This window comes from Coregonus lavaretus, assembly GCF_964263955.1.
Source record: "Coregonus lavaretus genome assembly, contig: HAP1_SCAFFOLD_1508, whole genome shotgun sequence".
Lineage (NCBI taxonomy): Eukaryota > Metazoa > Chordata > Actinopteri > Salmoniformes > Salmonidae > Coregonus > Coregonus lavaretus.
The window spans coordinates 29972-45980 of NW_028157044.1; the positions used below are offsets into that span (position 1 = coordinate 29972).

At 41.8% G+C, this 16009-nt stretch overlaps 1 protein-coding gene across 1 annotated transcript in view; it reads right to left on the bottom strand.

The window, feature by feature from the left end:
* LOC311125862 (uncharacterized protein) overlaps nucleotides 1-16009 on the bottom strand; it is a gene marked incomplete at its 3' end in the record, with an annotated part of 51163 nt that overhangs the window by 25729 nt on the left and 9425 nt on the right. The window contains exons 3-4 of the mRNA XM_084199894.1: nucleotides 12874-12990; nucleotides 11175-11291 (exon numbers count right to left, since the gene is read on the bottom strand). Coding sequence (XP_084056020.1) covers nucleotides 11175-11291; nucleotides 12874-12990 — 234 coding nt within the window. The remainder of the gene's footprint in view (nucleotides 1-11174; nucleotides 11292-12873; nucleotides 12991-16009) is intronic.

A 16009-nucleotide genomic window follows, 5' to 3' on the forward strand; every position in this document is an offset into this window, starting at 1 on the left:
ATGCACCTGTGGAACGGTCGTTAAGACACTAACAGCTTACAGACGGTAGGCAATTAAGTTCACTGTTATGAAAACTTAGGACACTAAAGAGGCCTTTCTACTGACTCTGAAAAACACCAAAAGAAAGATGCCCAGGGTCCTTGCTCATCTGCGTGAACGTGCCTTAGGCATGCTGCAAGGAGGCATGAGGACTGCAGATGTGGCCAGGGCAATAAATTGCAATGTCCGTACTGTGAGACGCCTAAGACAGCGCTACAGGGAGACAGGACGGACAGCTGATCATCCTCGCAGTGGCAGACCACGTGTAACAACACCTGCACAGGACCGATACATCCAAACATGACACCTGCGGGACAGGTACAGGATAATAATAATAATAATAATAATAATAATAATAATAATAATAATAATATAATATGCCATTTAGCAGACGCTTTTATCCAAGGCGACTTACAGTCGTGCGTGCATACATTTTTGTGTATGGGTGGTCCCGGGGATCGAACCCACTACCTTGGCGTTACAAGCGCCGTGCTCTACCAGCTGAGGTACAGAGGACCACAATGGCAACAACAACTGCCCGAGTTACACCACGAAAGCATAATCCCTCCATCACTGCTCAGAATGTCCGCAATAGGCTGAGAGAGGCTGGACTGAGGGCTTGTAGGCCTGTTGTAAGGCAGGCCCCTACCAGACATCACCGGCAACAACGTCACATATGGGCACAAACACACCGTCGCTGGACCAGACAGGACTGGCAAAAAGTGCTCTTCACTGATGAGTCGCGGTTTTGTCTCACCAGGGGTGATGGTCAGATTCACGTTTATTGTAGAAGGAATGAGCGTTACACAGAGTCCTGTACTCTGGAGCGGGATCGATTTGGAGGTGGAGGGTCCGTCATGGTCTGGGGCAGTGTGTCACAGCATCATCGGACTGAGCTTGTTGTCATTGCAGGCAATCTCAACGCTGTGCGTTACAGGGAAGACATCCTCCTCCCTCATGTGGTACCCTTCCTGCAGGCTCATCCTGACATGACCCTCCAGCATGACAATGCCACCAGCCATACTGCTCGTTCTGTGCGTGATTTCCTGCAAGACAGGAATGTCAGTGTTCTGCCATGGCCAGCGGAGAGCCCGGATCTCAAACCCATTGAGCACATCTGGGACCTGTTGGATCGGAGGGTGAGGGCTAGGGCCATTCCCCCCAGAAATGTCTGGGAACTTGCAGGTGCCTTGGTGGAAGCATAGGATAACATTACACAGCAAGAACTGGCAAATCTGGTGCAGTCCATGAGGAGGAGATGCACTGCAGTACTTAATGCAGCTGGTGGCCACACCAGCTACTGACTGTTACTTTTGATTTGGACTCCCCCTTTGTTCAGGGACATATTATTCAATTTCTGTTAGTCACATGTCTGTGGAACTTGTTCAGTTTATGTCTCAGTTGTTGAATCTTGTTATGTTCATACAAATATTTACACATGTTAAGTTTGCTGAAAATAAATGCAGTTGACAGTGAGAGGACGTTTCTTTTTTTGCTGATTTTATAATCTCCACCAAGCACAGCCAGAAGAGGACTGGCCACCCCTCAGAGCCTGGTTCCTCTCTAGGTTTCTTCCTAGGTTCCTGCCTTCCTAGGGAGTTTTTCCTAGCCACAGTGCTTCAACATCCAAACATGCGCTGTTCGGAACGAGACGACCGTTAGACCCAATGACGTGTTTCTGCCAATGACCTTCAAATCAAATTGTATTTCTCACATGCGCTGAATACAACAGGTGTACACTTTACCGTGAAATGCTTACTTACGAGCCCTTTTCCAACAATGCAGTTAAAAAGTGGGTTCGATCCCCGGGACCACCCATACACAAAAATGTATGCACGCATGACTGTAAGTCGCTTTGGATAAAAGCGTCTGCTAAATGGCATATATATATATATATATATATATATATATATATATATATATATATATATAGTGTAATAAATATTAGCTAAATAAAAAAAGGAAATAGTAACACAATGAAATATCAATAATGAGGCTATAAGGAGTACCAGTACTGAGTCAATGTCCAGGGGTACCAGGTAGTTGAGGTAATAACTAGACTATATACAAGGAGTACCAGTACTGAGTCAATGTGTAGGGGTACCAGGTAGTTGAGTTAATAACTAGACTATATACAAGGAGTACCAATGCTGAGTAAATGTGCAGGGGTACCAGGTAGTTGAGGTAATAAATAGACTATATATATGGAGTACCAGTACTGAGTCAATGTGCAGGGGTACCAGGTAGTTGAGGTAATAACTAGACTATATACAAGGAGTACCAGTACTGAGTCAATGTGCAGGGGTACCAGGTAGTTGAGGTAGTAATGAGGCTATAAGGAGTACCAGTACTGAGTCAATGTACAGGGGTACCAGGTAGTTGAGGTAGTAATGAGACTATATACAAGGAGTACCAGTACTGAGTCAATGTGCAGGGGTACCAGGTAGTTGAGGTAATAACTAAACAATATACAAGGAGTACCAGTACTGAGTCAATGTGCAGGGGTACCAGGTAGTTGAGGTAATAACTAGACTATATACAAGGAGTACCAGTATTGAGTCAATGTACAGGGGTACCAGGTATTTGAGATAATAACTAGAATATATATAAGGAGTACCAATACTGAGTCAATGTACAGGGGTACCAGGTAGTTGAGGTAATAACTAGACTATATACAAGGAGTAGCAGTACTGAGTCAATGTGCAGGGGTACCAGGTAGTTGACATAATAACTAGACTAAATATAAGGAGTACCAGTACTGAGTCAATGTGCAAGGGTACCAGGTAGTTGAGGTAGTAATGAGGCTATAAGGAGTACCAGTACTGAGTCAATGTACAGGGGTACCAGGTAGTTGAGGTAATAACTAGACTATATACAAGGAGTACCAGTACTGAGTCAATGTGCAGGGGTACCAGGTAGTTGAGGTAATAACTAGACTATATACAAGGAGTACCAGTACTGAGTCAATGTCCAGGGGTACCAGGTAGTTGAGGTAATAACTAGACTATATACAAGGAGTACCAGTACTGAGTCAATGTGCTGGGGTACCAGGTAGTTGAGGTAATAACTAGACTATATACAAGGAGTACCAGTACTGAGTCAATGTACAGGGGTACCAGGTAGTTGAGGTAATAACTAGACTATATACAAGGAGTACCAGTACTGAGTCAATGTGCAGGGGTACAAAGTAGTTTAGGTAATAACTAGACTATAGACAAGGAGTACCCGTACTGAGTCAATGTACAGGGGTACCAGGTAGTTGAGGTAATAACTAGACTATATAGAAGGAGGACCAGTACTGAGTCAATGTGCAGGGGTACCAGGTAGTTGAGGTAATAACTAGACTATATACAAGGAGTACCAGTACTGAGTCAATGTGCAGCGGTACCAGGTAGTTGAGGTAATAACTAGACTATATACAAGGAGTACCAGTACTGAGTCAATATGCAGGGGTACCAGGTAGTTGAGGTAGTAATGAGGATATAAGGAATACCAGTACTGAGTCAATGTGAAAGGGTACCAGGTAGTTGAGGTAGTAATGAGGCTATAAGGAGTACCAGTACTGAGTCAATGTACAGGGGTACCAGGTAGTTGAGGTAATAACTAGACTATATACAAGGAGTACCAGTACTGAGTCAATGTGCTGGGGTACCAGGTAGTTGAGGTAATAACTAGACTATATACAAGGAGTACCAGTACTGAGTCAATGTAAAGGGGTACCAGGTAGTTGAGGTAATAACTAGACTATATACAAGGAGTACCAGTACTGAGTCAATGTACAGGGGTACCAGGTAGTTGAGGTAATAACTAGACTATATACAAGGAGTACCAGTACTGAGTCAATGTGCAGGGGTACAAAGTAGTTTAGGTAATAACTAGACTATAGACAAGGAGTACCAGTACTGAGTCAATGTACAGGGGTACCAGGTAGTTGAGGTAATAACTAGACTATATAGAAGGAGGACCAGTACTGAGTCAATGTGCAGGGGTACCAGGTAGTTGAGGTAATAACTAGACTATATACAAGGAGTACCAGTACTGAGTCAATGTGCAGGGGTACCAGGTAGTTGAGGTAATAACTAGACTATATACAAGGAGTACCAGTACTGAGTCAATATGCAGGGGTACCAGGTAGTTGAAGTAGTAATGAGGATATAAGGAATACCAGTACTGAGTCAATGTGCAGGGGTACCAGGTAGTTGAGGTAATAACTAGACTATATACAAGGAGTACCAGTACTGAGTCAATGTGCTGGGGTACCAGGTAGTTGAGGTAATAACTAGACTATATACAAGGAGTACCAGTACTGAGTCAATGTCCAGGGGTACCAGGTAGTTGAGGTAATAACTAGACTATATACAAGGAGTACCAGTACTGAGTCAATGTGTAGGGGTACCAGGTAGTTGAGTTAATAACTAGACTATATACAAGGAGTACCAATACTGAGTCAATGTGCAGGGGTACCAGGTAGTTGAGGTAATAAATAGACTATATATATGGAGTACCAGTACTGAGTCAATGTGCAGGGGTACCAGGTAGTTGAGGTAATAACTAGACTATATACAAGGAGTACCAGTACTGAGTCAATGTGCAGGGGTACCAGGTAGTTGAGGTAGTAATGAGGCTATAAGGAGTACCAGTACTGAGTCAATGTACAGGGGTACCAGGTAGTTGAGGTAGTAATGAGACTATATACAAGGAGTACCAGTACTGAGTCAATGTGCAGGGGTACCAGGTAGTTGAGGTAATAACTAAACAATATACAAGGAGTACCAGTACTGAGTCAATGTGCAGGGGTACCAGGTAGTTGAGGTAATAACTAGACTATATACAAGGAGTACCAATATTGAGTCAATGTACAGGGGTACCAGGTATTTGAGATAATAACTAGACTATATATAAGGAGTACCAATACTGAGTCAATGTACAGGGGTACCAGGTAGTTGAGGTAATAACTAGACTATATACAAGGAGTAGCAGTACTGAGTCAATGTGCAGGGGTACCAGGTAGTTGACATAATAACTAGACTATATATAAGGAGTACCAGTACTGAGTCAATGTGCAAGGGTACCAGGTAGTTGAGGTAGTAATGAGGCTATAAGGAGTACCAGTACTGAGTCAATGTACAGGGGTACCAGGTAGTTGAGGTAATAACTAGACTATATAGAAGGAGTACCAGTACTGAGTCAATGTGCAGGGGTACCAGGTAGTTGAGGTAATAACTAGACTATATACAAGGAGTACCAGTACTGAGTCAATGTCCAGGGGTACCAGGTAGTTGAGGTAATAACTAGACTATATACAAGGAGTACCAGTACTGAGTCAATGTGCTGGGGTACCAGGTAGTTGAGGTAATAACTAGACTATATACAAGGAGTACCAGTACTGAGTCAATGTACAGGGGTACCAGGTAGTTGAGGTAATAACTAGACTATATACAAGGAGTACCAGTACTGAGTCAATGTGCAGGGGTACAAAGTAGTTTAGGTAATAACTAGACTATAGACAAGGAGTACCAGTACTGAGTCAATGTACAGGGGTACCAGGTAGTTGAGGTAATAACTAGACTATATAGAAGGAGGACCAGTACCTAGTCAATGTGCAGGGGTACCAGGTAGTTGAGGTAATAACTAGACTATATACAAGGAGTACCAGTACTGAGTCAATGTGCAGCGGTACCAGGTAGTTGAGGTAATAACTAGACTATATACAAGGAGTACCAGTACTGAGTCAATATGCAGGGGTACCAGGTAGTTGAGGTAGTAATGAGGATATAAGGAATACCAGTACTGAGTCAATGTGCAAGGGTACCAGGTAGTTGAGGTAGTAATGAGGCTATAAGGAGTACCAGTACTGAGTCAATGTACAGGGGTACCAGGTAGTTGAGGTAATAACTAGACTATATACAAGGAGTACCAGTACTGAGTCAATGTGCTGGGGTACCAGGTAGTTGAGGTAATAACTAGACTATATACAAGGAGTACCAGTACTGAGTCAATTTAAAGGGGTACCAGGTAGTTGAGGTAATAACTAGACTATATACAAGGAGTACCAGTACTGAGTCAATGTGCAGGGGTACAAAGTAGTTGAGGTAATAACTAGACTATAGACAAGGAGTACCAGTACTGAGTCAATGTGCTGGGGTACCAGGTAGTTGAGGTAATAACTAGACTATATACAAGGAGTACCAGTACTGAGTCAATGTACAGGGGTACCAGGTAGTTGAGGTAATAACTAGACTATATACAAGGAGTACCAGTACTGAGTCAATGTGCAGGGGTACAAAGTAGTTTAGGTAATAACTAGACTATAGACAAGGAGTACCAGTACTGAGTCAATGTACAGGGGTACCAGGTAGTTGAGGTAATAACTAGACTATATAGAAGGAGGACCAGTACTGAGTCAATGTGCAGGGGTACCAGGTAGTTGAGGTAATAACTAGACTATATACAAGGAGTACCAGTACTGAGTCAATGTGCTGGGGTACCAGGTAGTTGAGGTAATAACTAGACTATATACAAGGAGTACCAGTACTGAGTCAATGTACAGGGGTACCAGGTAGTTGAGGTAATAACTAGACTATATACAAGGAGTACCAGTACTGAGTCAATGTGCAGGGGTACCAGGTAGTTGAGGTAATAACTAGACTATATACAAGGAGTACCAGTACTGAGTCAATGTGCAGGGGTACCAGGTAGTTGAGGTAATAACTAGACTATATACAAGGAGTACCAGTACTGAGTCAATGTGCTGGGGTAACAGGTAGTTGAGGTAATAACTAGACTATATACAAGGAGTACCAGTACTGAGTCAATGTACAGGGGTACCAGGTAGTTGAGGTAATAACTAGACTATATACAAGGAGTACCAGTACTGAGTCAATGTGCAGGGGTACAAAGTAGTTTAGGTAATAACTAGACTATAGACAAGGAGTACCAGTACTGAGTCAATGTACAGGGGTACCAGGTAGTTGAGGTAATAACTAGACTATATAGAAGGAGGACCAGTACTGAGTCAATGTGCAGGGGTACCAGGTAGTTGAGGTAATAACTAGACTATATACAAGGTGTACCAGTACTGAGTCAATGTGCAGCGGTACCAGGTAGTTGAGGTAATAACTAGACTATATACAAGGAGTACCAGTACTGAGTCAATATGCAGGGGTACCAGGTAGTTGAGGTAGTAATGAGGCTATAAGGAGTACCAGTACTGAGTCAATGTACAGGGGTACCAGGTAGTTGAGGTAATAACTAGACTATATACAAGTAGTACCAGTACTGAGTCAATGTGCTGGGGTACCAGGTAGTTGAGGTAATAACTAGACTATATACAAGGAGTACCAGTACTGAGTCAATGTAAAGGGGTACCAGGTAGTTGAGGTAATAACTAGACTATATACAAGGAGTACCAGTACTGAGTCAATGTGTAGGGGTACAAAGTAGTTGAGGTAATAACTAGACTATAGACAAGGAGTACCAGTACTGAGTCAATGTCCAGGGGTACCAGGTAGTTGAGGTAATAACTAGACTATATACAAGGAGTACCAGTACTGAGTCAATGTGCTGGGGTACCAGGTAGTTGAGGTAATAACTAGACTATATACAAGGAGTACCAGTACTGAGTCAATGTACAGGGGTACCAGGTAGTTGAGGTAATAACTAGACTATATACAAGGAGTACCAGTACTGAGTCAATGTGCAGGGGTACAAAGTAGTTTAGGTAATAACTAGACTATAGACAAGGAGTACCAGTACTGAGTCAATGTACAGGGGTACCAGGTAGTTGAGGTAATAACTAGACTATATAGAAGGAGGACCAGTACTGAGTCAATGTGCAGGGGTACCAGGTAGTTGAGGTAATAACTAGACTATATACAAGGAGTACCAGTACTGAGTCAATGTGCAGGGGTACCAGGTAGTTGAGGTAATAACTAGACTATATACAAGGAGTACCAGTACTGAGTCAATATGCAGGGGTACCAGGTAGTTGAAGTAGTAATGAGGATATAAGGAATACCAGTACTGAGTCAATGTGCAGGGGTACCAGGTAGTTGAGGTAATAACTAGACTATATACAAGGAGTACCAGTACTGAGTCAATGTGCTGGGGTACCAGGTAGTTGAGGTAATAACTAGACTATATACAAGGAGTACCAGTACTGAGTCAATGTAAAGGGGTACCAGGTAGTTGAGGTAATAACTAGACTATAGACAAGGAGTACCAGTACTGAGTCAATGTACAGGGGTACCAGGTAGTTGAGGTAATAACTAGACTATATAGAAGGAGTACCAGTAATGAGTCAATGTGCAGGTGTACCAGGTAGTTGAGGTAATAACTAGACTATATACAAGGAGTACCAGTACTGAGTCAATGTGCAGGGGTACCAGGTAGTTGAGGTAATAACTAGACTATATAGAAGGAGTACCAGTACTGAGTCAATGTGCAGGGGTACCAGGTAGTTGAGGTAATAACTAGACTATATACCAGGAGTACCAGTACTGAGTCAATGTGCAGAGGTACCAGGTAGTTGAGGTAATAACTAGACTATATATAAGGAGTACCAGTACTGAGTCAATGTGCAGGGGTACCAGGTAGTTGAGGTAATAACTAGACTATAAAGTTGGAGTACCAGTACTGAGTCAATGTGCAGGGGTACCAGGTAGTTGAGGTAATAACTAGACTATATATAAGGAGTACCAGTACTGAGTCAATGTGCAGAATACCAGGTAGTTGAGGTAATAACTAGACTATATACAAGGAGTACCAGTACTGAGTCAATGTACAGGGGTACCAGGTAGTTGAGGTAATAACTAGACTATATATAAGGAGTACCAGTACTTAGTCAATATGCAGGGGTACCAGGTAGTTGAGGTAATAACTAGACTATATACAAGGAGTACCAGTACTGAGTCAATGTGCAGGGGTACCAGGTAGTTGAGGTAATAACTAGACTATATACAAGGAGTACCAGTACTGAGTCAATGTACATGGGTACCAGGTAGTTGAGGTATTAACTAGACTATATAGAAGGAGTACCAGTACTGAGTCAATGTGCAGGGGTACCAGATAGTTGAGGTAATAACTAGACTATATACAAGGAGTACCAGTACTGAGTCAATGTGCAGGGTACCAGGTAGTTGAGATAATAACTAGACTCTATATAAGGAGTACCAGTACTGAGTCAATGTGCAGGGGTACCAGGTAGTTGAGGAGTAATGAGGCTATAAGGAGTACCAGTACTGAGTCAATGTACAGGGGTACCAGGTAGTTGAGGTAATAACTAGACTATGTACAAGGAGTACCAGTACTGAGTCTATGTGCAGGGGTACCAGGTAGTTGAGGTAATAACTAGACTATATATAAGGAGTACCAGTACTGAGTCAATATGCAGGGGTACCAGGTAGTTGAGGTAATAACTAGACTATATAACAGGAGTACCAGCACTGAGTCAATGTGCAGGGGTACCAGGTAGTTGAGGTAATAACTAGACTATATATAAGGAGTACCAGTACTGAGTCAAAGTGCAGAGGTACCAGGTAGTTGAGGTAATAACTAGACTATATACAAGGAGTACCAGTACTGAGTCAATATACAGGGGTACCAGGTAGTTGAGGTAATAACTAGACTATATATAAGGAGTACCAGTACTTAGTCAATATGCAGGGGTACCAGGTAGTTGAGGTAATAACTAGATTATATACAAGGAGTACCAGTACTGAGTCAATGTGCAGGGGTACCAGGTAGTTGAGGTAATAACTAGACTATATACAAGGAGTACCAGTACTGAGTCAATGTACATGGGTACCAGGTAGTTGAGGTAATAACTACACTATATAGAAGGAGTACCAGTACTGAGTCAATGTGCAGGGGTACCAGGTAGTTGAGGTAAAAACTAGACTATATACAAGGAGTACCAGTACTGAGTCAATGTGCAGGGTACCAGGTAGTTGAGATAATAACTAGACTCTATATAAGGAGTACCAGTACTGAGTCAATGTGCAGGGGTACCAGGTAGTTGAGGTAGTAATGAGGCTATAAGGAGTACCAGTACTGAGTCAATGTACAGGGGTACCAGGTAGTTGAGGTAATAACTAGACTATATACAAGGAGTACCAGTACTGAGTCAATGTGCAGGGGTACCAGGTAGTTGAGGTAATAACTAGACTATATATAAGGAGTACCAGTACTGAGTCAATATGCAGGGGTACCAGGTAGTTGAGGTAGTAATGAGGCTATAAGGAGTACCAGTACTGAGTCAATGTACAGGGGTACCAGGTAGTTGAGGTAATAACTAGACAATATACAAGGAGTACCAGTACTGAGTCAATGTGCAGGGGTACCAGGTAGTTGAGGTATTTACTAGACTATATATAAGGAGTACCAGTACTGAGTCAATGAGCAGGGGTACCAGGTAGTTGAGTTAATAACTAGACTATATACAAGGAGTACCAGTACTGAGTCAATGTGCAGGGTACCAGGTAGTTGAGGTAGTAATGAGACTATATACAAGGAGTACCAGTACTGAGTCAATGTGCAGGGGTACCAGGTAGTTGAGGTAATAACTAGACTATATACTAGGAGTACCAGTACTGAGTCAATGTGCAGGGTACCTGGTAGTTGAGGTAGTAATGAGACTATATACAAGAAGTACCAGTACTGAGTCAATGTGCAGGAGTACCAGGTAGTTGAGGTAGTAATGAGGCTATAAGGAATACCAGTACTGAGTCAATGTGCAGGGGTACCAGGTAGTTGAGGTAATATGTACATGTAGGTAGGGAGAAAAGTGACATGTCAATCAGGATAGAGATTACATCTCCTCATCCAGGGAGTGCACACACACTCACACACACACACACACACACACACACACACACACACACACACACACACACACACACACACACACACACACACACACACACACACACACACACACACACACACACACACACACACACACACAGGGAGGGAATGTTGTGTTAGTTTAATATTGTTTCAGGACTATGAAAATGGAAAAAAAAGGATTAGCCTATGGATTCTGAAAACAACAAAAAGAAATGGGAAAATGGGAGAGGAGAAATGACTAGAGACAGTGTTGTTTAACTCACTGACCGTGACCCATGAGTTCTTCTTACCGTTGTTCAGTAGAAAAGTCTCCCTCTCTAAACATTATAGGATGATGCATAGACCAGTCACTCTTCATGGACACACAGCTGGGTACAGTGAAGGCTGGTCTCTCCTGCTTGAACGGACTTCAACACAACAGAGACAAACATTACATCTCTCATCTACTCTGAGCTCAGATGGGGAAACAAGAGTTTCATTCCAAAACGATAAATATCCATTTTCAGAAATGTTGGTCAATTAGATTTTATTGTTTAAAAAAATTTGGAAAGAGATTGGTGTGTTCTTTCACTATCTAATCATGGCATGGGGTTGGTTGTAAAATGACACACTTGATGGTTTAATGTCAGAGATTGCCTCGCTCTCATAGAAATAAAAATATGGGATGCACACAGTCAAATGTAACAAATAACTACATTTGTAATACATATACAGAACCAGTCAAAGAAAACATTTACGTTCAACATTTTAGTCATTTAGCAGATGTTTTTATCCAGGGCATCTTAAAGCCAAGTTCATCATTAAAACCTTCATAGGAGCATTGTTAAATCTCTGAGCTGTTTCCCAAAACCATCGTTATTAACGTAGAATAGCCAAGTGCATCGTTAGATGCTTTTTTGCCCTCTCGCGTCACTTTATACACAGAAGATCTCCGCTAAACATAGAATCACATGGTTCATCCGTCTCTCTGTGACCGCCGATAAATTCAGAACAAGGTTGATCTACAACTACAAAGTTGCCAATGTCTTTGCAATTGATGCAAACAAGCGATGTATAAAATGATGCTTCAAATGAAAACCGAGATGACTGCATTAAAATATAAACAGTAGGCTATAGGCCTATTTCAATCATATTGGAATATATTCCATGTTCAATATATTTAGTTCTATGTTGCTACTTGTAGGCTACTGTCTGTAATTTGTCTCAATATATTTCATGATGTGTAGCCTAACATGTGCCCAATGATGTGCCGAATCTGTGATTTAGTGCATTTGTATTGTGTAAGCACTAGAATAAGCTGCCTCAATATTTGCAGCCGTAGGTGATAATATCTTTCTAGGAGCTGATCTGTTATCAGCACTGTGCAATAATTATAATGTTAAGGAAATATTTGAATGGAGAAAGCTGATCCGAGAGCAGCGCTCCCCTTTCTTTCGACCATATCAGTATCGATACATGCTCCACCGGACATCCAAACTTGTCGTGCTGCTTATCCAGTTTCTGCTGGTCTGCCTGCGGCTATGGAAACCTGACCTGTTCATCGGACGTGATACCTTGTCCCAAACCTGCTGTTCTCTCTCTCTCTCTCTCTCTCTCTCTCTCTCTCTCTCTCTCTCTCTCCCTCCCTCTCTCTCTCTCTCTCTCTCTCCCACACCTGCTGTCTCAACCTCTGAATGCTCGGCTATGAAAAGCCAACTGACATTTACTTCTGAGATGCTGACGTGTTGCAACCTCTATAACCGCTATATAAGCTAAATAAAAAAAGGAAATAGTAACACAATGAAATAACAATAATGAGGCTATAAGGAGTACCAGTACTGAGTCAATGTGCAGGGTACCAGGTAGTTGAGGTAATAACTACACTATATACAAGGAGTACCAGTACTGAGTCAATGTGCAGTGGTAAAATAAATGGTAAAATGGGAGAGGAGAAATGACTAGAGACAGTGTTGTTTAACTCACTGACCATGACCCATGAGTTCTTCTTACCTTTGTTGAGTAGAAAAGTCTCCCTCTCTGAAGGATAGAGGGTGAGCCATAGACCGGTCACTCTTCATGGACACACAGCTGGGTACAGGGGAGGCTGGTCTCTCCTGCTTGATTGGGCTTCAACACAACAGAGACAAACATTACATCTCTCATCTACTCTGAGCTCAGATGGGGAAACAAGAGTTTCATTCCAAAACGCTATATATCCATTTCCAGAAATGTTGGTAAATTAGATTTTATTGTTTATAAAAACTTGGAAAGAGATTGATGTGTTATTTCACTATCTAATCATGGCATGGGGTTGGTTGTAAAATGACAGACATGTATTTGTTTAAAATCTATCAATTGACTGTTTAATATCAGAGATTGCCTCACTCTCATAGAAATAGAAATCTGGGTTGTACAGTGTCAAATGTAATACATTTTTAATACATACAGTTGAAGTCGGAAGTTTACATACACTTAGGTTGGAGTCATTAAAACTCGTTTTTCAACCACTCCACAAATGTCTTGTTAACAAACTATAGTTTTGGCAAGTCGGTTAAGACATCTACTTTGTGCATGACACAAGTAATTTTTCCAACAATTGTTTACAGACAGATTATTTAACTTATAATTCACTGTATCACAATTCCAGTGGGTCAGAAGTTTACATACACTAAGTTGACTGTGCCTTTAAACAGCTTGGGAAATTCCAGAAAATGATGTCATGGCTTTAGAAGCTTCTGATAGGCTAATTGACATAATTTGAGTCAATTGGAGGTGTACCTGTGGATGTATTTCAAGGCCTACCTTCAAACTCAGTGCCTCTTTGCTTGACATCATGGGAAAATCAAAAGCAATCAGCCAAGACCTCAGAAAAAAAGTTGTAGACCTCCACAAGTCTGGTTCATCCTTGCGAGCAATTTCCAAATGCCTGAAGGTACCATGTTCATCTGTACAAACAGTAGTACGCAAGTATAAACACCATGGGACCACGCAGCCGTCATACCGCTCAGGAAGGAGACGCATTCTGTCTCCTAGAGATGAACGTACTTTGGTGCGAAAAGTGCAAATCAATCCCAGAACAACAGCAAAGGACCTTGTGAAGATGCTGGAGGAAACAGGTACAAAAGTATCTATATCCACAGTAAAACGAGTCCTATATATCGACATAACCTGAAAGGCTGCTCCTCAAGGAAGATGCCACTGCTCCAAAACCGCCATAAAAAAGCCAGACTGCAGTTTACAACTGCACATGGGGACAAAGATCTTACTTTTTGAAGAAATGTCCTCTGGTCTGATGAAACAAAAATAGAACTGTTTGCCCACAATGACCATCGTTATGTTTGGAGGAAAAAGGGGGTTGCTTGCAAGCCGAAGAACACCATCCCAACCGTGAATCAGGGGGGTGGCAGCATTATGCTGTTGGGGTGCTTTGCTGCAGGTGGGACTGGTGCACTTCACAAAATAGATGGCATCATGTATGTGGATATATTGAAGCAACATCTCAAGACATCAGTCAGGAAGTTAAAGCTTGGTCGCAAATGGGTCTTCCAAATGGACAATGACCCCAAGCATACTTCCAAAGTTGTGGCAAAATGGCTTAAGGACAACAATTCAAGGTATTGGAGTGGCCATCACAAAGCCCTGACCTCAATCCTATAGAAAATGTGTGGCAGAACTGAAAAAGTGTGTGTGAGCAAGGAGGCCTACAAACCTGACTCAGTTACACCAACTCTGTCAAGATGAATGGGCCAAAATTCACCCAATTTATTGTGGGAAGCTTGTGGAAGGCTACCCGGAACGTTTGACCCAAGTTATACAATTTAAAGGCAATGCTACCAAATACTAATTGAGTGTATGTAAACTTCTGACCCTCTGGGAATGTGATGAAAGAAATAAAAGCTGAAATAAATAATTCTCTCTGCTAGTATTCTGACATTTCACATTCTTAAAATAAAGTGGTGATCCTAACTGACCTAAAACAGGGAATTTTTACTAGGATTAAATGTCAGGAATTGTGAAAAACTGAGTTCAAATGTAAACTTCCGACTTCAACAGTATATAGTGGCAGTAGTAGTGGTTAGTACTGATAGAGAGATCAGACCTGGGTTCTATCAGGTGGTCTATATATATAGTGGCAGTAGTAGTGGTTAGTACTGATAGAGAGATAAGACCTGGGTTCTATCAGGTGGTCTATATATATAGTGGCAGTAGTAGTGGTTAGTACTGATAGAGAGATAAGACCTGGGTTCTATCAGGTGGTCTATATATATAGTGGCAGTAGTAGTGGCTAGTACTGATAGAGAGATAAGACCTGGGTTCTATCAGGTGGTCTATATATATAGTGGCAGTAGTAGTGGTTAGTAGTGATAGAGAGATAAGACCTGGGTTCTATCAGGTGGTCTATATATATAGTGGCAGTAGTAGTGGTTAGTACTGATAGAGAGATAAGACCTGGGTTCTATCAGGTGGTCTATATATATAGTGGCAGTAGTAGTGGTTAGTACTGATAGAGAGATAAGACCTGGGTTCTATCAGGTGGTCTATATATATAGTGGCAGTAGTAGTGGCTAGTACTGATAGAGAGATAAGACCTGGGTTCAATCAGGTGGTCTATATATATAGTGGCAGTAGTAGTGGTTAGTAGTGATAGAGAGATAAGACCTGGGTTCTATCAGGTGGTCTATATATATAGTGGCAGTAGTAGTGGCTAGTAATGATAGAGAGATAAGACCTGGGTTCAATCAGGTGGTCTATATATATAGTGGCAGTAGTAGTGGCTAGTAGTGATAGAGAGATAAGACCTGGGTTCTATCAGGTGGTCTATATATATAGTGGCAGTAGTAGTGGCTAGTACTGATAGAGAGATAAGACCTGGGTTCTATCAGGTGGTCTATATATATAGTGGCAGTAGTAGTGGTTAGTAGTGATAGAGCGATCAGACCTGGGTTCTATCAGGTGGTCTATATATATAGTGGCAGTAGTAGTGGTTAGTAGTGATAGAGCGATCAGACCTGGGTTCTATCAGGTGGTCTATATATATAGTGGCAGTAGTAGTGGTTAGTACTGATATAGAGATAAGACCTGGGTTCTATCAGGTGGTCTATATATATAGTGGCAGTAGTAGTGGCTAGTACTGATATAGAGATAA